General features: G+C 30.6%; 2 protein-coding genes across 2 annotated transcripts in view; one reads left to right on the top strand and one right to left on the bottom strand.

Moving 5' to 3' along the window:
• Nucleotides 1–480: 480 nt before the first annotated feature.
• LOC115874150 (GATA zinc finger domain-containing protein 14-like) lies at nt 481–1,731 on the bottom strand. Its single transcript, XM_030889249.1, has one exon. It carries the CDS (start codon nt 1,729–1,731, stop codon nt 481–483), a length of 1,251 nt encoding a protein of 416 aa, XP_030745109.1.
• Nucleotides 1,732–7,717: 5,986 nt separating this feature from the next.
• Nucleotides 7,718–23,710, top strand: part of LOC115874142 — a 35,267-nt gene continuing 19,274 nt past the window's right edge. Inside the window, exon 1 of the mRNA XM_030889237.1 lies at nt 7,718–7,827. Coding sequence (XP_030745097.1) covers nt 7,795–7,827 — 33 coding nt within the window. The 5' untranslated portion in view covers nt 7,718–7,794. The remainder of the gene's footprint in view (nt 7,828–23,710) is intronic.

Genomic DNA, 23,710 nt, shown 5'->3' with positions numbered 1-23,710 from the left:
TGTAATTTAATAATACTGTACCTTTTTCAATATTAACGGGAATTTTAACGATTTGTTTCGATCTTGGATTAATTGTTATATTATATGTACTATCGTCACATTCATAAATAATAGGTATTTTTATACGGGGTGTTATCAATAATTTACGGTTCATATCAATTATAGCTTTAATTTGCTCTAATAGATTTGTACCAATAATACCATCATATTTGTCACTAAATTTAAAAACATAAAATTTGTGTTTTTGATTTTCATTAAAAATATTAAAAATAGGTATGACAATAACTTCATTATGATAGGATATCATATGAGCTGATTGAATTTGAAAATCTTCAAAAAATATAGAATTAGGATAAAATTGTTTTACTAATTTAGGAGAAATTAAACTTTTTGAACTACCTGTATCTATTAAGAAATTAGCATTAAGTTCAGGAATAAAAATATGAGGTAGATTTTTTCTATTAAGTGCATTGATATTAATTAAGTTATTTCCTTCATAGGTGGAGTCAAAGGAAAATTTACATTATCTGTGTCTGTGTTATTATTGGGAAACAAACACTCATTATTAAATTGTTCATTATTCAATTGTTCATTATATTCTTGTGTGTCATATGTCGTCGAGATATAATTATTAGAACTTGCATTTTCATTGTTAAAATAATAATTATAATATTCTTGGTCAGCATAGTCTGGATATTCTTCGCAATAATGTTGAGAACAATCAAAGGTTTCATTAGGATAATCATTCTGAGTCACTGGGTTAATGTTTTGAGAAAATAATAAATTTTGCTTGGGATGCATAACTGCATTTCTACCGGATGATACTTCCATGGGTTCTGGTTTTTGTAAATTTTGATTTTTTATAACTTGACTAGATTTGAAAAATGGTTTTGGATTTTGATTAAAATTCTGTTGGAAATTACTCCTTTGAGGATAATTCATTTGTCTATTAAAAGGTTGAAAAGTTGGTCTTGGAAATACATTTGATCTCATTGGAAATTGGTTAGAATTTGGTCTGTTATTAAATGATTGATTATTAGGTCTAAATAAATTTTGTTGATAATTATTTTTAAAATTATTATAAGGTGAAAATAAAGGTTTTTGACTATTCTGTAGAAATGGATTATTCTGAAAAGGATTATTCAGAAAAGGATTATTCTGAAAAGGATTATTATTCTGTAATTTTGGGAAAGAGAGATTGGAATTATTATTTTGGAAATTAATTGGTTTACTGAAAGGATTATCTACAGGTGTAAATCTTTGATTCAGTTGAAAAGTTTGATTGTTATTTACCAAATTTTGTTTATTTTGGCTATAAAGAAAATTTTCTTCTTCAATAACCAAACTCATAGCTTTTTCTAAAGTTTTTGGGTCTCTTAATCGAATATTATTTTGCAATTGACCACTTAAACCTCTAATAAAAGTTTTTAATGCTAGTTCTTCATAATTTGCTATTTTTATAGTGTGTTCAGCTGGGTTTAGACTTAACATATTTAATTTTGAAAATACTAAGGAACGTGCGTCTTGACACCTCATTCCAAAATTATATGGAGTTTCGTTACGATTAGGTTTTAGGATAATCAAATCTTGAACAAGACAATCTAGATTTCGTTGGTCACCAAAGCTAAGATTTAATAAGTTTTTAATTTGATCCCATGAATTTAATTCATGAATACGTGAACCAATTAAACTCAATGCTCTGCCTGATAATCTTCCGATTATTGCACGCATTATAAAATTATTATGTCCATCGTTTCCTTCTCTATAAAAGTTTGTTATTAAGCTTTGACACGTATCAATAAAAATATTTAAAGTGTGTGGATTGCCATCATACACAGGAATTGTATCAATATATAATCTTAAAAATGAATAATTTATTTGAGAGGGATTTTCAGATTGATTTTGAGATTGATTTGAAGTAGCCATTACTTGATCTAAAATATTTTCTAGTTCAGAGTTAATAATTGAATCAGAAATAGTTCTATATCTGAGACTTTGTTCAAAACTATCTTTTTCAAAATGTCTAGAACTTAAATTTTGAAGCCTAAATTTATTAGTTATTTCTTCGATTTCACTATCTGAATCGGACATAAAATAAACTTAATCAAATCGTTTTTTACGAATAAAAATTAAAAAATAAAAATAAAATGGAAAATGGATATATATGGAAAAAAAGCAAAATACGAAAATAGATTTAAAAATAAAAATAAAAGTAAATGCAAAATACGATACTAATAAGCAGAATAGAAAAATACGACTTACAGTAGAGAGATGTACAGGGTGAGTCTAGCTACGATGTTCATTGAGTGCGATGTTTTCGGGGATGATTTTCGTTGATGATTTCGTTTTTCGGGTGATGATTTCGGTTTTCGGGTGATGATTTCGGTTTTTCGGGTGGTTTTTCGTTTTTCGTTGCTTCGTTTTTCGTTTCTTCTTAACCTAACTGGTGTTGGCTATGTTTGTCCTCGACCAGGTCCTTATTCTAAGCTGGTTTCGGCGATGCTTGTCCTCTGCCAGGTGTTGGACTTTCGGCGATGCTTGTCCTCTGTTCCAACGGTGTCTTTGGGCTGTTTTTTGCTTTTCACTGTCTCGATTTGTGTGAATCCGTTTTTTGGGTTTTACCAATTTAATCCGCGTGATGGGCACCAACTACGATTTTTGTTAGATGGCTTGGCAAATCCTACCGACTGCGCCAGTTTTCTTTCGTGACCGGGACAATTACTTTTTAAAAAACAACACAGAGACTTGATCAGTTTATTAATATGTTTGGTTGAACAGTACTAACAAAAAGATGAGAAAATATAAATGTAACTTATATTTATAGGCTTCTACTGCTGAGGTAGCAGTGACGTCAAAGGCGGGTGACGTACCCAGCTACGTGGATATAATTCGCGTACCTTTTACTCGATATTATACCATATAAACAATAAAAATAAGCTTTTGAAAGTAGACGCTAGGGGGCGCTGTCTTACAATTTAACAAACATTACGTGACTTTTCAAAAAATTTAAATGCGATAGTATATGTAATTTTAGCTGATACTAAAGTGTAATAAAAGCTTAAAAAGTCAGCGAAAACCGCATCTTGATATCTTGTTTCAAACCAAAGTTATTAGCAAAATTGTAATAAATACGAAAAAATAAGCCCTAAATTACCTTATTTTTATAACACGGTATCACTAGCCCTCTTGATTATGACCATTCTAATAAAAATAAGATAAAAAATTTATTAGAAGTATTCTATTTAAAAAATCGACAACGTACCAGAATACGATAATACTATATAGAGGTGTATTAATATCTAATAATTAAGATATCAATGACAGTGGACAAGAAAAAAGTTTCTTTTAAAGGCATAGTTTAAACATCAAAATATTATTATATCAGCATTTTGATAGTCTCAGCAGCGTTTTTTTTATCTTTAGATTGCTTTTCTAAAAAACTGATGTGAACTTAGCAGCCAAAATATAGCGGCCGATTTGCCGAACATAGCCGAAGGGCCAGTGGCGTCGGGCGACTTAACTTAATATGAAATAATCATACAATTTCTTGCAGGAGAATTTTATTAATATTTAAATAGTACTAAAACGAAGTATGCTTCATTATGTTAATATATTATTACCGATATTTTTATATCGGATTAATTATTATAATTTCAAATTGACACGCCTAGTGTAATTTTATAAAATATGTATACATTATACTAATGTAACCAAAATTTAAAAAAAATAAAAAACTAATTCATTTATGATAGTACTAGTACTACTACCTTTATCAACAATTGGTTACTATCATATCGACAGAAACAACAAAAAAAAGGTCATGATTTATATCACTACTAACTAGAAGCACACAGTTTCGTGTTATTGATGGACTTAGTTTTCGGTATTTTCGTCAGCAGCTAATTAAGTACACTAAGTAAGTATACTAACAAGATCAAAATTTCAGGGATTATATGGGTCCACTAGACTAATAATAATCACCCAGTGGCGTGTTCTTGATCAATTTAGTTTTCGGTATTTTCGTCAGCAGCTAATTTGTTTGTATCGTTTTTCCGATTTTCTCGAAAACTGCGTATACTAACAAGATCAAAATTTCAGGGATTATAGGGGTCCACTAGACTAATAATAATCACCCAGTGGCGTGTTGATCAATTTAGTTTTCAGTATTTTCGTCAGCAGCCAATTTGTTTATACCGTTTTTCCGATTTTCTCGAAAACTACGTGTACTAACAAGATCAAAATTTCAGGGATTATAGGGGTCCGCTAGACTAATAATAATTACAAAGTGGCGTGTTCTTGATCAATTTAGTTTTCGGTATTTTCGTCAGCAGCTAATTTGTTTATACAGTTTTTCCGATTTTCTCGAAAACTACGTATACTAACAAGATCAAAATTTCAGGGATTATAGAGGCCCACTAGACTAATAATAATCCCCCAGTGGTGTGTTTTTGATCGATTTAGTTTTCTGTATTTTCGTCAGCAGCTAATTTGTTTATACCGTTTTTCCGATTTTCTCGAAAACTACCTACACTAACAAGATCAAAATTTCAGGCATTATAGTGGTCCACTAGACTAATAATAATAATAACCAAGTGGCGTGTTCTTGATCGATTTAGTTTTCAGTATTTTCGTCAGCAGCCAATTTGTTTATACCGTTTTTCCGATTTTCTCGAAAACTACGTGTGCTAACAAGATCAAAATTTCAGGGATTATAGGGGTCCGCTAGACTAATAATAATTACCCAGTGGCGTGTTCTTGATCGATTTAGTTTTCGGTATTTTCGTCAGCAGCTAATTTGTTTATACAGTTTTTCCGATTTTCTCGAAAACTGCGTATACTAACAAGATCAAAATTTCAGGGATTATAGAGGACCACTAGACTAATAATAATCCCCAGTGGCGTGTTTTTGATCGATTTAGTTTTCTGTATTTTCGTCAGCAGCTAATTTGTTTATATCGTTTTTCCGATTTTCTCGAAAACTACCTACACTAACAAGATCAAAATTTCAGGCATTATAGTGGTCCACTAGACTAATAATAATAATAACCCAGTGGCGTGTTCTTGATCGATTTAGTTTTCGGTATTTTCGTCAGCAGCCACTTTGTTTATAACGTTTTTCCGATTTTCTCGAAAACTGCGTATACTAACAAGATCAAAATTTCAGGGATTATAGAGGCCCACTAGACTAATAATAATCCCCCAGTAGCGTGTTCTTGATCGATTTAGTTTTCGGTATTTTCGTCAGCAGCCAATTTGTTTATAACGTTTTTCCGATTTTCTCGAAAACTACGTATACTAACAAGATCAAAATTTCAGGGATTATAGGGGTCCGCTAGACTAATAATAATAACCAAGTGGCGTGTTCTTGATCGATTTAGTTTTCAGTATTTTCGTCAGCAGCCAATTTGTTTATACCGTTTTTCCGATTTTCTCGAAAACTACGTGTGCTAACAAGATCAAAATTTCAGGGATTATAGGGGTCCGCTAGACTAATAATAATTACCCAGTGGCGTGTTCTTGATCGATTTAGTTTTGATATTTTCGTCAGCAGCTAATTTGTTTATACCGTTTTTCCGATTTTCTCGAAAACTGCGTATACTAACAAGATCAAAATTTCAGGGATTATAGAGGCCCACCAGGCTAATAATAATCTCCCAGTTGCGTGTTCTTGATCGATTTAGTTTTCGGTATTTTCGTCAGCAGCCAATTTGTTTATAACGTTTTCCGATTTTCTCGAAAACTACGTATACTAACAAGATCAAAATTTCAGGGATTATAGGGGTCCACTAGACTAATAATAATCACCCAGTGGCGTGTTCTTGATCGATTTAGTTTTTGATATTTTCGTCAGCAGCTAATTTGTTTATACCGTTTTTCCGATTTTCTCGAAAACTGCGTATACTAACAAGATCAAAATTTTAGGGATTATAGAAGCCCACTAGACTAATAATAATCCCCCAGTGGCGTGTTCTTGATCGATTTAGTTTTCGGTATTTTCGTCAGCAGCCAATTTGTTTATAACGTTTTTCCGATTTTCTCGAAAACTACGTATACTAACAAGATCAAAATTTCAGGGATTATAGGGGTCCACTAGACTAATAATAATCCCCCAGTGGCGTGTTCTTGATCGATTTAGTTTTCTGTATTTTCGTCAGCAGCTAATTTGTTTATACCGTTTTTCCGATTTTGCCTTTCTTCGCAAGAGAAAAAACGTTGCTAAGACTATCAAAATGTTGATCTAATAACACTTTGACGTTTATACTATTACGTCAAAAGCAACTTTTTTCAAAGCCTACCCAGTGGCGTCGCCAGATATTTTTTTCCAGGGTGGGCCAGATAATTTACCATATCATAGTTGTTGATTAGTTTTTATGAAAATCTAAAATGAAATGAAACATAAACAGTACCAGCAAAAGTTTATTAGGCTCCAAAATGTAGCAATATACAAATAAAAAATACCTTTATACGAAGTATTTTCAAAGTACTTTACATAATCAGCATAATCTTGTATTTTTAAATAATAGGTACCTACTAACCTAAAACCTGATATAATCCAAAATATAGAAATATACAAATAAAAAATGCTTTTATACGAAGTATTTTCGAAGTACTTTACATAATCTTTTATTTTTAAATAATAGGTACCTCACAAAACACATATACAGGAGAAGTGTAAGCGCCCTGTTAAATATTGGAAAGTAAAATTGACGTTTAAATTTGACACTGTTGACAAGCCTACTGCTACTAGCGCCCCCAATATCGCTTGTAAGAACTACGGACTATATTGTCACGTATGGCGGGAAGTTTAAAAAAATAAAAATTTTAATTCTTTAGTTATTTTTAATTATGACATTCATAAAAACACGAAAAATACACATTTTTTTAAAGATATCTTTAATGTCAATATTGAACATACAACAGAAATATAATTTCTCCACAAAAAAAATATAAAATTAAAAGAATAATGTTACGTCCTTAAGTACAGATCAAGAGACAAAATAATTTATATAACAAAACTGAAAAAAACGGCATCGTAGATGGCTTAGAAACCAAACCAAATCGTATTTTTAATCATATTGTCAAGGATGGAATTATTCGATATAATATCTCAATTTTTTCAAATGGAACTAGGGTGTCTCATTAGCATATTTGGAAAAAACATTTTTTACGAATAATTTGATACCATACACTTGACACTTGGTATTTCGAGTCAAATTGTCGTTATGAACCACATGTTACAATTTCAAGTAAACCATATGCGAAAATGTCATAAGTTGACATATGATATGTCATTCTATTCATAGTGTCATTTTCTATCGAATTAAGTGAAAAAATGCAGAGGATGCCATTTAAAAATCAACAGTTGTATTCATTTGACAAGTGACCGAAAACAATTGAATATGTCAATCAATCCCAATTTATGTCGTACACTAACATACCAAATATCGTTGTTTTATCTGTAAAAATAAAAAAGTTATAGGGGTGAGCCACTTTTGAGACACACCCGGTATATTAAAATTTTAATTGCTTTTTTAATGGTAAAGGTATAATCGTTGATTGAAAGAACAACTTTTCATTAAATAATGGGTATTTTTCTATTAAAATTTAGTCATCTTAAGCACATTATTTCATAATTTACATAAGTTTATAATTAAAAAATATAAAACAAACAATAATATCAAATAATAATATGTATATGCTCTTTTTTGTAGTAATTTATAAATTTAGTAAACAGCGTTTAATATTTTTTAGGGGAGCACGGTGAATGTAGACAATTTTGAAAACAGGGGCAAAATGTTAACTGTACGATTGGAGAGGATGGATGAGGTAAGTGTCAAATGAATATTATTTTACCTAATATTAATGCAGGGTCGGATAGGCCAATATAATCAAGGTGGCGGTTGCCAGCCGGGTCCCAGATTTCGCGAGCCCCCCTGTCTTACTATTTACATGTAAAATAGTTCATTATTTTTACTTATATAAAAAAGTGACCATCCCCAGCCTTCGCAGACCTCCCTGTCTTAGAACCTACATGTAAAATAGTTCATTATATATTCTTAAATGAAACAGAAAAAAGTGACGGTAATATTCTGATGTTATCCACAAAATTTCTTTTCGATTTACAATATTTACATTTGCATTGCATTTTGTTTTGCATTGTATTACGGGTAATTCCCTGATTTTAAACACTAACAACAAATCAGCAGGAAAAAATAAATTTTAAGAAAAAAAACTTTTTTAATAATTTAAATAATAGACTAAAAAGAAAAAAAGAAAACTTTTTCCTTAAAACTTTTATTATGAACTTATAACGTCATTGCACAATTTTAATATTATATAAAAGCTTGTCGCGAGATTTGAGTGTACAGTTGCACTCATTAAAATCTGGTACGACAACTTTATCTTGTAATTCCTGGTCTAGTGGTCTATCATAACACAAACTTTCAAAATGAGACAGGGTAGACACAGGTTTTAGATTGTCATGTATATTGTATATACTTCAGGTATATTATTTATGTCACCCATCAATCAAAACACATCTAATAGTCTAGGAGATGAGTATTTTTTAGCTTGGTACACTGACAAGCATTAACAACTCAGACAATTTAATGCATTTAAAATATGGTATGTCAAAATTTGTACTTACTCGTATGTATTTATTTAGCTGGAAAAATTTTACAATTAAAATCAAATAGATACAGTAATTTAATTTACTTGTTTATCAATGTAGAGAAATCTCGCGACAAGCTTTTAGATAATATTAAAATTGTCTAATGACGTTATAAGTTCATAATAAAAATTTTAAGGAAAAAGTTAATTTTTTTCTTTTTAATGTATTTAAATAAAAGCTTGTTGTTAAAAAAGTTATTTTCTTAAAATTTATTTTTTACTTTTTAGTTATGCTGGTTTCTCAGTGCCACACACTTAGGCCCGTATTTATAGTTGCGTCTCGAGACGCCAAGACGGTCTTGGGCTCTTGAGAGCGGAATCCACAGAATACACGAGCAAACGTCATTTTGGAGATTGCGATTTTCATTTTGGAGATTGTCATTTTGGATAGTTTATGTGATCTGTGGATAGTTTCTTATATTGGATTTGGGTCGTGTTTAGTAATCAAAAGTGTATCTACTAATACTAAACTTAATATATTACTAGGGAGTTTTCGTTGCTTACAAATTGCAATTCCGGTTAACGCTAATTGACAACTTTGACATTTCAATTTCGATTATCGTATATCGTAACCGCTAGCTGCCGATATTTTACGGACGTTAGCCAAAGCCGTTAACATAGCGGTACGCATGCGCACTAGCGCAGTAGAAACACAACATTGAAAAATACTGATCTAACCTAACCTCATTCTATTTTGTTTATGTTTTGATTATTTATTTTATCTGTGTTAAACTCGTTGGGAATTCTTAGTGCTTCAACTAATCGAGGAATGTCTTTTTTTTCAAAGCGGAAGTTAGCTTTGCACTCTTGGTCAGATAATATTTCTAGGTTGAACTCCCCATAAAATTCTGCTCGATATTCGATATTGTTTTCAAACCCTTCCAACAGCATAGCATCATCCAAATCCGATTCATCACTAGAGTCCAATAAAATTAAATTGTCCATCCTATATAGCGATACCCAATAAAGTCATATAAAGCACTTTCAAATCAAACAACAATACAAAAACCAAAAATCAAAACACTACGCTACGGACTGTGCTCATCTGTCAGTTTTCGGTTATCGTATCGTATGTCGGCTCCGAACCGATGAAGCGAAAGTCCGAAAACTGTTTTTTTATCTGTCAAAATAGCGGTTATGGTTACGTATCCGTTAACAGTACCGTTGAATTTTTTTAAAGCAACGAAAACTCCCTAATAATAAAGTTACAAATACTTTAAACAAAAATTTAGTAGTTTGCATTCGCGCCATATTTTCGAAGCGTCTCTACCAACTGTCTATCTTAACTGTCTAAGAACTGTCAAGTCTTCTTTTCATTTTTCCTATCACCACAAATTACACTTAACACTCCTCCTCGATAACAACAATTCTAAATTTTTATTATCGCTATTCTTTACTATAAAATTTGAGCTTTAACTCTTAATTTAACAAAATTGTCTTTACATAATGGCTTAGTTAACATGTCTGCTATATTTTTATGTGTTGGAACATATTCAACATTCATTACCTTTTTTAATACTAGATCTTTAAGATAATGAACTTTAATGTCGATGTGTTTGGTTCGTTTTGAATTTTCATTATTACGAGATATTTGAATAGCACTCATATTATCACAATAAAGTATTGCTCTAGCTGTAATATTAAAGTCACTTAATACACCTTTTATGTTCACTAAATCTTGAGAATTAGTTGCAGCTGCTATGAACTCTGCCTCTGCGGTAGATAATGCGACACAGTTTTGTTTTTTCGAAAACCATGATATTACGTTTTGTCCATACATAATTATACTTCCACTTACACTTTTCCTGTCAGTTTTGTCCGATCCCCAGTCTGAATCTGAAAATGCATTTAGTGTTTTATCTTGAATATCATTTTTCTTGAAAACCAATCCTTTTTCTTTCGTCTCTTTTAAATACCTTAATATTCTTTTTGATGCATTCCATGTCTCTTGTGTTGGAGTATCTAAAAATCTACTTAAATATGAAACTGCATAAGTGATGTCAGGACGACTAATGGTTGATACATACATTAGACTTCCGATTAATTGTCTATATGGTACATCAATAAAATTATTTCATTATCTTTGTTAAATTGAAATCCCCTTTCCATTGGTGTACTTTTTCCTTTGCAGTATTGCATATTGTAATATTTTAATAACTTCTCTATAAATTTTGTTTGATTTATATATCATGTCTGTTCCTCTCTTTCTATTGACATTGAAAGAAATTCTTTTATTTCACCTAAATTTTTTGCCTTAAAGTGTTCTTGGAGTAACAAAGATATGTTTTGTATTTTTTCTTTTTCTCCTGTTATTAGTATGTCATCTACATACAACAATAGCCAAATATCTTTATTGTAATATAGACAGCAATCAAATCTTGATCTTTTTAATTTATTATTTATTGCAAAATTACTAAATGTATCATTCCACACTCTGGGAGACTCTTTCAATCCATACAAAGCTCTGTTTAGCTTTAGTACTTGTGACTTTGTTTTCAATCCTTCTGGTGGTTTTATGTATACTTCACTGTTCAGTTCTCCATTTAGAAATGCAGTGGGTATATCTAGTTGCCGTATTTCATAATTCTTTTGCAATGAAACTGATAACATTACTCTGATTGTCGAAATTCTTGCTACTGGAGCATACATTGCTTGACTAAAGTTCTCCTCCTTAATTTGAAACCCTTTTGCAACAATTCTTGCTTTCTTTGTGCCATCTTCTTTAGTGCGAAATACCCATTTTGTTTCAATACCTTTTTTGCCTTGTGGTAACACTGTTTCTGTCCATGTTTGTAATTTCTTGTGAGATTCTATTTCTTTCTGAATAGCATTGCTCCATTGCTCTTCCTTTATTGCCTCTTTAAAATTATGAGGGTCATTTTCATTTGCTATTAAACAATACGCTGTATATACTTCATACTCTGTCAAATACTTTGGTTGTTTTACTATTCTACCTGTCCTTGTTCTTTCTGCTTCAATATCTTCATCTTCATCTTCTGAGCTATCATCAGCTTCAGATTGTAAAGTATTTAAATTATCTTCTCTAATATCATTAAAAGTTTCTGTACCTTTATTTTCCTCTGTTTAAATTTTACATTCAGTTTTACTACTATCTTTATTCTTAACAATTACATTGTAGTCTGTTTGTTCTTCATCAAATGTTACATCTCGTGAACAATTGATTTCATTTTTCTCAAAATTCCATAATCTATACCCATTAGTATTATACCCTACCATAATTTGTAATTCTGCTCGTTTTGTCAATTTATCTGACCTTGGAAGTTCTACTGACCATGCTCGACATCCAAATACTCTCAATTTTGATATATCATTCTTTCCATAAAATAACTCTGATGGTGATTTACCATTGTTAGATTTCGTTGGTGATCTATTGAGTTCATATGCTGAACACAATATAGCTTCACCCCAAAGCTCACGTGGAAGATTTGTCTCTGCAAATTTCGTTCGCACCTTATCTAACAGTGTTCTATTCATCCTCTCTGCTGTCCCATTCTGTTGGGGACTGTAAGCTAAAGTATATTCTATTTTAATACCTTTATTATTGCAATTGTTTTAAAAAATTTGACGAGAATTCACCTCCATTATCACAACGTATTCTTTTTGTTTTGTGACCAAATTGAGGTTTTAACATTTTAATATAATCAATTAAATTTTGTTCCGCTTCACCTTTATTTTTTAACAACTTTATGATTAAAAAGTGAGAATAGTCATCAATTATAACCTGAAAATATTTATAACCTCCAACTGTTGGTGTTACAACAGGACCAGCAATGTCTGTGTGAATAAGTTCCCCCACATTTTTAGTTCTTTTAGTACATGAATCAAAATGTTTTCTTATACTCTTTCCTTCAATACAGTATTTACAAATCTTTTTACTAAATGGTAATCCTAACAATTTTAAATTATATCTATTAATATGTCCTAACCTTCTATGCCAAATATCTGAATTATTTTCTGATTTATTATTACATGCTTCATAACACATTTCATTCTTAAAATCTATTTTATTACAAATAAATCATTAATAGACTCACAATAGAAAATATTTTTATCTTTAATAATCATTGCTTTATTAACCCCTAATTCTTTATTTTCAAATATTACTTTAAATTGTTTCTTTAATAGTTGAGTAACTGATATTAAATTATGGGATAACCCTTCTACTATTAATGCTTCTATTGTAATTTCCTTACCTTGACATATACCTACCAACATACCTTTTTTCTTAGCTTTTAATATATTTTTAGTACATGCAGTTCCAATATTAATTTCTTTATCTAGTTCTACTACATTTATCATAAACTCTTCTAACTTACTACTTATTAAGTGCTCTGATGCACCAGAATCTAAAATAAAACTATTTTTGTCTTTTTTTAATACACAATTTAACGCAAAAAATGCTATTTTAGAGTTAGCTGCTTCATTTGCTTGTTGACGTCCATTTGTCTGACTGGCAAATCCTCTTCCTCTTCCTCTGTTGGTGAAATTCTGTCTTCTTCTATCACCTTTTTCTGTACAATTTGCTATCCTATGTCCTGGCTTGCCACATTTAAAACAAACATATTGGTTATTTGTTTTGAAGGCCGACTCAGTTGTGGCTAACTTTACTTTTGATTTAATTTTCAACTCCTCATCAAGTAAACGAGATTTAACAAACTCCATTGTAACTTCACTATTCAAGGTTTCTATAGCTGTTATAACCGGACCATAATCTTCATTCAATGATAATAATAAATGACAAACCTTGTCTGACTCATCAACCTTTGGACCCGACACTCTCTAGTTTTCTTCATAACATTATCAAATTTTTGAAAATGATCTTCAAGTTTCTCGTTCCTTCCCACATTTCATTGTCAACAATTTTTTCTTCGAGGTTAACTTTGAGAACACACTTTTTCTTTGAAAAACACCCTCTAAAGATTTCATCATGTTCTTCGCTGTTGCAGAATCTTTAATAATATCCAAGTGCTTATCAGTAACACACTGAATAATAATAGACTTAGCTTTGGCATCGTTTATTTTGAAATTTATCTTATCTCTTTCAACTTCAAAATCAGACTCCTCTTTGGTTAATGTTTCTTCTAATCTTTCTCTCTTCTAGCAAAGCAGATACCCTGAATTTCCAATTGTGAAAATTAATGGAATTTAACTGCGGAAACACTGTTGTAATATTCATCTTCCTTATTTTCTGAACAATTCTTTTAATTATAACCTCTATCACTAAACACACTTTTCTCTATGCCTTATTTGCTTTACGTCTTGCGTGAATCTGGGCCCATAACCTATTGGATTTGGGTCGTGTTTAGTAATCAAAAGTGTATCTACTAATACTAAACTTAATATATTAATAATAAAGTTACAAATACTTTAAACAAAAATTTAGTAGTTTTCATTCGCGCCATATTCTCGAAGCGTCTCTACCAACTGTCTATCTTAACTGTCTAAGAACTGTCAAGTCTTCTTTTCATTTTTCCTATCACCACAGATTACACTTAACATCTTAACCCAACTGAACCCAACTTTTTTTGTAAACAAAGTAAATCCCTTGAAATCCGTTTTGTCTGATTAAACAGTTTTGAATATGTTAGAAGAGTTTGAGGATATTTTGGACCATGTGGAAGAAGAAAATCGTCTTCGAGTTCCAAAAAGATATATACTGGATGCAGGAAATCCAATAGAAATGTTTAGCGAGGGGGGATTTATGCCGATATAGGTTTAACAAGGCTACAATTACAGAAACTACTTTACCTCTTATAAATTGAAGACTTGCAAAAACCTACCAATCGCGGTTTACCCATTCTCACCGTTATTCAATTACTAATTTGTTTACAGTTTTATGCGACTTGTAATTTTCAGATGGTAAATGGAGACTTGCGTGGTGTTAGCCAACCTACAATAAGCCAGATAATCAAGAATAATGCAATAGTGTGGAAGTATTTCAAAATTGCAAAAGTTTTTTTAGTCTAAATGTTAGGTCCCAAAAGGGAAATTATGGATATTATAGTTGGATATCCAGGATCAAGTCATGATAATGTTATATTCCATCCAAGTAATTTAAGAATGCTAATGGAAAGGAGTGATATTCCTGGTTTACTTATTGGAGACAATGCATATAGATGTAGGCCATTTCTATTGACTCTGTTCTACAGCTAGGTAATCAACAAGAAACCAGGTATAGTCTGTGAAACGCTTTGAATAAGAAGACTAAGGAAGGAGCATATCAAAAATCTTAGGTACACCGCGATGGGCCTCAAATATGGCCGACTTAAATTCCGGTTTATCAGTGTCGTTCTAATTTTATTTAAAAAATGTAAAACTATGATGTAGGGTAGACGTGGCGTAGACTCAATAATTTGTTGTTTTATTTTACGTTGTGAATAAATGTTGGTAGTTATTAAAATTGTTATAAAAATATATAATTCTAATAAAAATAGATAAGTTATAATAAGTATTTATTACCACAAACATCCGATACGCTAGTGAAGCAGGTAAGTCAAATTAACGTATCTAAATTCTTTGACATCTAATCTTTGACAAGTAATAAATAAAAGCTAAAATGCAAGAAAATATATAATTTAGTTAATTTAAGTGAATTTCATAAATGATCGGTTTACTACACGTATGTATATTATATAGTCACTTACTAGCGAAAAGTTGTTCCATTATTTCACTCAATTTTTGCCGAGATCTACCGCACGCTACACAACCAACTATTTTAGAGTCTTTTCGATAAATCGCGATAGTGTCACTGTTAATTTAAGTGCTGCCACAATTTCCATCTAGATTTACTACCTTTATACAACTATCAGTAGTAGAATAAATAATAAATAACATAAAATAAGCTCCGTAAAGACTGACAAATCCACAAATTTTCAAATCAAATTCAAATGTGTCAAATAAATCGTCAAACAGAACTGTCAGGGATCCCCACCCTAGAGTGCTTTTATGGTGCTTTTTCCGCCCACCATGCATGAATACATGGATAGCATTATGCTCCTTCCTTAGTCTTCTTATTCAAAGGTGAAACGAATAACTTTGAATTTGACAGTTCCCGCGGGCTTTTCTAGTGTTAATTTTATTAGGCTAGCAGCTTGCGGCCATGCTGACGCAATGCCGTCTCTAATAGAACAGCCTCGGAGCGAGATTTATGACGTCACGCTAGTTAGCTACTACGGATTAATAAATATGTATTAATTAATAAATATATATGTTACTGCAAATGTCCGAAATGCGGCAAAAAAACCTAGGATAAGCGCGCTAAACCTAGGATTTACAAAAACATTAACTAATTAGGTTAGCCTGGTTATTTGGAGGGTGTTAATGCGTTGGTTAGCCTGGTTATTTGGAGGGTGTTAATGCATTGGTTAGGTGGTTATTTGGTGGCGTGGGTTGGTTTTTTACTACCACTTGCTTTTGGTAGATTCTAGGTTTTACCGCATTTCGGACATTTACAGTAACATATATATTTAGTATATTTTATATGTAATTTTTGGATTATATTCGACACTATTTTTTTTCATATGACACAACACTGATAAGGGCTATAATATGTTAACCGAAACCAAATGAAAAAAAATGAAAAACCAAATGAAAACTTAATCAGCGTTTTTCCCGAACCTAAATCCCAAGAAAATCAAAATTTTAGAATAATTTTATATATAAAATGACAGCGTTCTTTATTTCATAGCCATCGCTGACGCCTTTTTTTCTATGATATTGTATTATTTGCAAATATAATTTTTCGAACATTGATACTTTCAAAATATACATATAAATTTTGTGAATGTAAATAATAATACTTCACTATTAGTAGATGTTGAATGTTTTTTGTTAAATTAGATCGATTTTCAAACCCCCAAATTTAAAATATATTTTACATTTTGCCCAATATCTTATATACCTATTCATTATTTGTATATTGTAAAACATTTGCTGCATTTGTATGGTTCATAGTTTATTTGCCAAAGTATTTATTACTATAAATAGTATATTGTATTTATTAACTGTATATTATGTATATTTCATGTAAACTATATCGTTTTTAAAATACAAACCAAAAATACGAGGAATAATTAGGTTTTCCATGTATTCTACAACATATTTATTAATCCGTAATATCTAATTAGCTTGACGTCATAAATCTCGCTCCGATTAGAGACGGCATTGGTCTGATATTTAGAAATGTCAAAAGCTGATGACATTTTACTTTTGACAATTATGTCATTTCGAGTTGATTTTTCCAAGAAGAGGAAGAACTGTCACTTGTTTTATTATTTTCCTTTTCTATCTCACGACTCACGAAAGTAAAAAAAGTTACCTATCTGATTCGTTCAGGCACTCAATTTAAAGAATATCAGTAACTTTTTTGATAGAGGGATTTTATATTTGCCATGTTGGTAAAAAATAACGATCAAAATTCAAAGTTATTCATTTTATAGACTATATAACTTTGCCCATAGAAGAACGCGAAATGTTGAAAGGCTATTTGAGACTTGGAAAAAACGTCTTCCATCTCTCCGAGGTTTACAAAACAACTGTTGCTATTATTTGTGCAGCTGCTGTTCTTCGTAATATTGGTTTAAGGGAAAATTTAGATAATTTTGAAGATGCTAATTTACACATTCCAATTATAAATAAAAAAGGAAGAGGGTTAGATTTTTGAAGAAATCTTATTCAACATTTTGCAAATTAATGTATTTATTGTATTAATATATGTATATCTAGTAATTATGTAATATGTTAAGTAATGTTCCAAGGTAACTAGTACCTATATAATAATTTTATTTACTTTTCTATTAGTGGTTAAGTTAGTATTTATATATTTACATGTAATATAATTGTAAGTAATTCCTTATAGTCTTTTATTAGTTATCTTAAAAATACTGTTTTTCTATACTTAAATAATATATGATTTCTTAGTAGTTTTACGCTCACTATGACCAGACAGCTAAGAGCTTGTTTTAACTGGTCACACAGAATTTTCCCACTAATACATTAAAACTAAAAAAATTATCTTTTTATTTTCATCATCAATATTTACATAAATATCATATCACATAATATACAATATTGGATGTATACACTGTATACCTATAATTTTCAAGATTTTATTGCTTGGTGTAAATTCTGTATTCTTATTGAGTTGACCACTCTATATAAAGTCGATACTCCATGTTTTATAATTTTATTTCAAATAATATTTCACAATACACATTCTATGATTATTGCGTTTTTACTGCTTCCTTATTTCTTGTCGTCTAGATGACATTCTTCTCTCCTTTTTTTGCTAGTCTGCTAGCCTATAAATTTTTTTATACTTTCTTTGTTCCATTTCTATATGTTCTTTGACCTCTTCTCTTTTCATTCTCTACTGTCAATAATCATATATAATAACTAATAACAACAATAAATATCATTTATGGTTGTATCACACAAATTCACTCAAATGTTCTGCTATTAAAATGGACACCCTCTTGATAATCTGGCTTATTGTAGGTTTTACTATCTGAAAATTAGAAGTCGCATAAAACCGTAAACAAATTAATAATTGAATAACGGGGGGAATAGGTAAACCACGATTGGTAGGTTTTTGCAAGTCTTCAATTACAAGAGGTAAAATAGTTTCTGTAATTGTAACAAACCAAACCAAACCAAACCTATATCGGTATTTAAATTCACCCTCGCTAAACATTTCTATTGGATTTCCTGCATCCCTTATATATCGTTTTGGAACTCGAAGACGATTTTCTTCTTCCACATGGTCCAAAATATCCTCAAACTCATCTAACATATTCAAAACTGTTTAATCAGACAAAACGGATTTACAAGGGATTTATTTTGTTTACTAAAAAGTTAGGTTAAGAAACTATCCACAGATCACATAAACTATCCAAAATGACAATCTCCAAAATGAAAATCGCAATCTCCAAAATGACGTTTGCTCGTGTATTCTGTGGATTCCGCTCTCAAGAGCCCAAGACCGTCTTGGCGTCTCGAGACGCAACTATAAATACGGGCCTTAAACTCAATTTTTTTTTTCTTAAATAACTTCCTGTGGGCATCCTAATAATATGTATATCGATTTTCATTAAAAAAGGAGAACTTAAAAAGAAAGACTTCAAATTTGACAGTTCAAATGTGAGACAAAAAAACAAGTCAAATTTGACAGTTCAAATGTGAGACAAATAAAATGAAAACCGACTAAGGGGTAGGGGGCATCCAATATATCGATTTTTTTCAAAATCGGATAACTTTGAAATTTTTTTGACAGCTCAATTTTTTTTCTTTCATTTTATTTTTAACCAAACCATTTTTATCAAAATCGGTTGACTTTGAAATTTTGACATGTCATTAAACTGTCATTTTTTCAAGATGGCCGCCCATATATTTTTTTTTTCATATGCATATACCCATAATATATCTATATATATATATATATATATATATATATATATATATATATATATATATATATATATATATATATATATATATATATATATATATATATATATATATATATATATATATATATATATATATATATATATATATATATTTGTTTCCCTGTTTCTTTGACCTGTATACTATATTTTTTTTTTTGTTTTCACTCTTGGCCTTAGGTCGTTGGGGTTGCAAAGATGTTTCTAGATTTTGTTCATTATTTTTTATTTTGTGACGACGTTTCGATAGTATATGTCTTTTTCAAGCCTCTTTAAGTACATAAAACAGTCAGTTAAAATCAATAAGATAAAATGTCAAACTAAAAGGTCTTACCTTGAACGTAGATTCTTACAGAGTTAAAATTTGTTAAACTGGACAACACAATAACACATATTAACTATTGTTTTTAATTGTTTTTGGACATTACACTTTACTATAGAGCACGTACATATTTATCGTTTCAATATCCGATGTCTAATGTCTACTGTTCTTAGTGCGTTAGAGGATCGACAGATATATTTTGCTTAGATTTTTTAGGTCTTTTTTATCATTTACCGCGTTTTTGTTTTTTTGTATCTCCACCATTTCATAAAATTCTCTCTTTTTTTGGTGATTTTCTGTTTTTAAAATTTTAGTTTTATTAAAATCGAATGTATGATTTTCTGTTGACACATGATTTGTGAGGGCGGTTACATTTTTTTATCATACTTGTGCCCTTTCAGTCTATTTTCTAACCATTGAGAAGTTTGTCCTATGTAAACTTGGGCGCAGTTCGAACATGGAATTTCATATATAACATTGCTTCGTTTGTTTAACGGTGTTACAGATTTTAGTTTAGAGAAATTATTAGCTAACAAGTTATGTGCTTTATAACAAATCGTTATATTATACTTTTTATGTAACCCTTGTAATTGTTGAGACAACCCATTTACGAAGGGGAGCGCAATATATCGTGTATCTTTTTTAATGTTTTTATTTTCTATTTGATTTTGATTGTTTTTTGTGTTTAAGAATTTTTGGAGTCTATCTTTGAATATTTTGTTTATTAGTTTTTGTGGATGGTGAAAATAATGAACAAAATCTAGAAACATCTTTGCAACCCCAACGACCTAAAGCCAAGAGTGAAAACAAAAAAAAAAAAAATATATATATATATATATATATACAGGGTGTCCCAGAAATGAGTGCAGATATTTTAAGGGGTGGTAGATCTGGCCAAAAGAAACATATTTTCTCTTTACCATTTTTAAAATAGATTGAAAATAACCGAGTTATTTAACTTTGAAAGTTTAAAAAAAAAATTGCGACATTTTGAGAGCCGCCGGGGAATCTCGCGGATCCCCCGGCGCGGGGGAGAGATCTCGCGGATCTCAGCTTGTTCGCCGCCCGCTGTTGCCACATCGACTAGAAAGACTTAAAAAGTACTTGCAAAATCCCACACCATCCAAGAGGTTCTGCAGAGGTGCGTTACTTTTTTTAAGTGGGTGATCGCCAGTAGCCCTACTTTTCACATTACACAAAATAAACTAAAAGAAAAAAAACTTACCAAACAATAAAAAAAGATATCCCTATAGCAGAGAGATACAACTGCAGAGCTTTCTTTTTTTCCATTTTACCACTCTTAAAACTGCACATAACACTACACTTAATAACATCACTTCACTACAATTCTTAACAACACTATGCAAATTTTCAACTGTGGAAATATTGGCTCCCCTATTAATTTTAGAGCTAAATCGTAAATGGTTTTTAAAGATACATTACAAATTTGCACAAGGGGATCCAATATCTCGACAGTTCAAAATTTGCATGGGATATCCTATATTTCCAACGATGATGCACCACCCGGTATACCCTTGCTTCTTGACTGCATGCTATTATAATAATTGTTCAAAATGACGACCTCCATTTCCAATACATGCTCTCCTTCTTCTGAGCATGGAATTTTTAACGTTTTGCAGCAATTCTTCGTTGCTTTTCCCGAATCCCTCAAATGCTGAACCATACTTACAAAGGTTCGAGCATTAGGGATTTATCTATTCGGATACTCTTCGGAATAAAGTCTCCGAGCTTCTACAGCGCTTTCCCCTGCCAGAAAGTACCTATGCTCTTAGCATATCCACCTTCTCCGGATTTCTATACTCCATCGTGATTTGCCTATACCGATACCGATTACCGACACAAAAATATGCACTAACGAACATTTCACAACACTTTAAACACAATCTCCGATCACTTTCTCGAATTTTAAAAGCTCGATAATATTAGAAATTAGATCGATTTCTAATAGTGTACATGCTTTGTGTACATGCGATTAATAATGTCGTTAGTCGTTAATATAATACAGGAATCTGTAATTTTCTCCCCACCGCCCATTTCATTGGAAAAAACGGCGGCAAGTTTTCTGCTTTTGAAATTACGATCGATGGCATTTTATTGTGTAAAAGTGGATGGTAAATGGCATCGATCGTAATTTCTCAGGCAATTTAACGTCTTAGCAGGTATACTTATTTTTTATCAAAAAAGCTTTATAGAAAAAAGAATAACTGAATATGTTAGTAGCTTTATTACTAATTAAACTATTCAAAACATGTTTTGATATTACTAAAAAAAATTAACTAAAAAATATAGCAAATTTTATAGTTTGACGACGTTATAATTAACAATAGGCAAATGGAAAAAATTACCTAACTACATATTAGAGACATAATTCCATACCTAGAAATACCGTATGGTCGGAAAAAACGGCGTCCAGAATGGCTTGAAAATAACGGTCGGTGAAATTCTCCATAAAATTTTACACATAGATTGACAGCGATCTTTATTTCATAGCCATCGCTGACGCCGTTTTTTTTTTCACGACCATATTGTATTTCCCATTAATCGCATGGTGGCAATACTAATTTATATTTAAAGAGATATATCTAAATGTGTATATACTAGGTATTTTATGAGCAATCATATTTAAGCTATTATGACTCATATCATATTCTAATTACTTGAAACTTGAAACATAATATTTGCTCCTATTATATTCATGTAACTAAATTTTCTAATATTAATAACTCTCTGATAATAAAAAACAAGAGTGTGTTTTGAAAAAGTAAAGCATAATTACTGTGTATTGACTTTATTGTGAAAAGCAACCTATTTGAAACACATTTACGTAACACAGAATAGTTTAAAAAAGAACTTACACACATGTTTTTTTAGTCTATTTTCTTTATTATATTTGAAAACTACAGTCCCCCTTCCAATACATAAAAACATTTATATTCAAATATACTCTAGATAGAGCTCCAATTTTTATATGAAATGAGAATTTGTTCACACATAAACTACCGTATGATCGAGAAAAAACGGCGTCAACGATGGCTATGAAATGAAGGTCGCTGTCATTTTATATGTAAATTTATATAGGAAATGTCATTGATCGTCATTTCCCAGCCAACTGGACGCCGTTTTTTTTTCGATCATATGGTACATTTTATGTATTTTATTCTTTAATTTTAATTACTACAAATGGTCTTGATATTTTTCTTTTGAATACATATATTCTTGTTACTCTCTTTCATCTTTGTCTCTAATATACAGATGCATTGCAATTTGTTGTTAGTATATTTATGTAATCATTTCATAAATCCTAAAAATAAAAATGGTTATAACATGCTTTCCAGATATCCATATCCACAATATTCTGTGTGTAAATATGTTCAATTTTTAATAACCCATTCACTAAATGAGATTGTGAGACAACATACAGGTAGCTGTTTAAATAATTTTCAATCTTTGTATGTAATAATAGATTTCACATATTATATGCATTACACAATATGCATTACCTGCAATAATAAAAGATATTTTCTTTAAAGTGTATAATTCTATCTAACACACTTCTAATAAAGTATACTCTGACTCTTTGAACATTTGTTACAGCTTCTAATAATTAGGTATATCGATAACTTCCTAAGAAATTTTGTTAGCACTTTTAGTTAGTTTACCATTTTTCTCAATATATTCTGCAGAATATAATATGACTCGATACATTCACCTAGAATAAAATCAATAATATCATTTATGAATAGAAAACTACATGTATAACTTTTTCATTAATATTTGCAATTTCAGACCAGAACTTGTCTGAAGAGAACTTTCTTGGTTTGTTTAAAAATATCTTACCGTATAACATAAATTTACATCTGAATTAATCTAATCAGATCAAATTTTCTTCATAGTATAGAAAACATCGAAACTATTTGACTGGTAATCGAGCTATCAATAAGCTGACACTAAAATTTAATGAATAATTAAATGGGATAATTATTTTCATGTAAAACAAAACTTTATACTTAATAAGACCACAGGGAGTACATTATTACAACAGTGTTACTGAGATTTTTGATTTAATGTATTGCTTGGTATTTGTAGATCTGTTATTGTATTGTGATTACAATTGCCTTCTTCTCCATTGATGCTCCTAATTTAAGATTACTGATTTTCTAATACATAATTAAAGTGAAATTATTTTTCCTACCATTACATAATTAATTTCTTCCTACCATTAGGTAGATACCTG

The sequence above is a fragment of the Sitophilus oryzae genome, unplaced genomic scaffold (assembly GCF_002938485.1).
Source record: "Sitophilus oryzae breed Bouriz unplaced genomic scaffold, Soryzae_2.0 scaffold_1011_pilon_pilon, whole genome shotgun sequence".
NCBI lineage: Eukaryota > Metazoa > Arthropoda > Insecta > Coleoptera > Curculionidae > Sitophilus > Sitophilus oryzae.
Note: the sequence above shows the minus strand (reverse complement) of the source record. Positions and strands in the feature narration are given on the sequence as shown.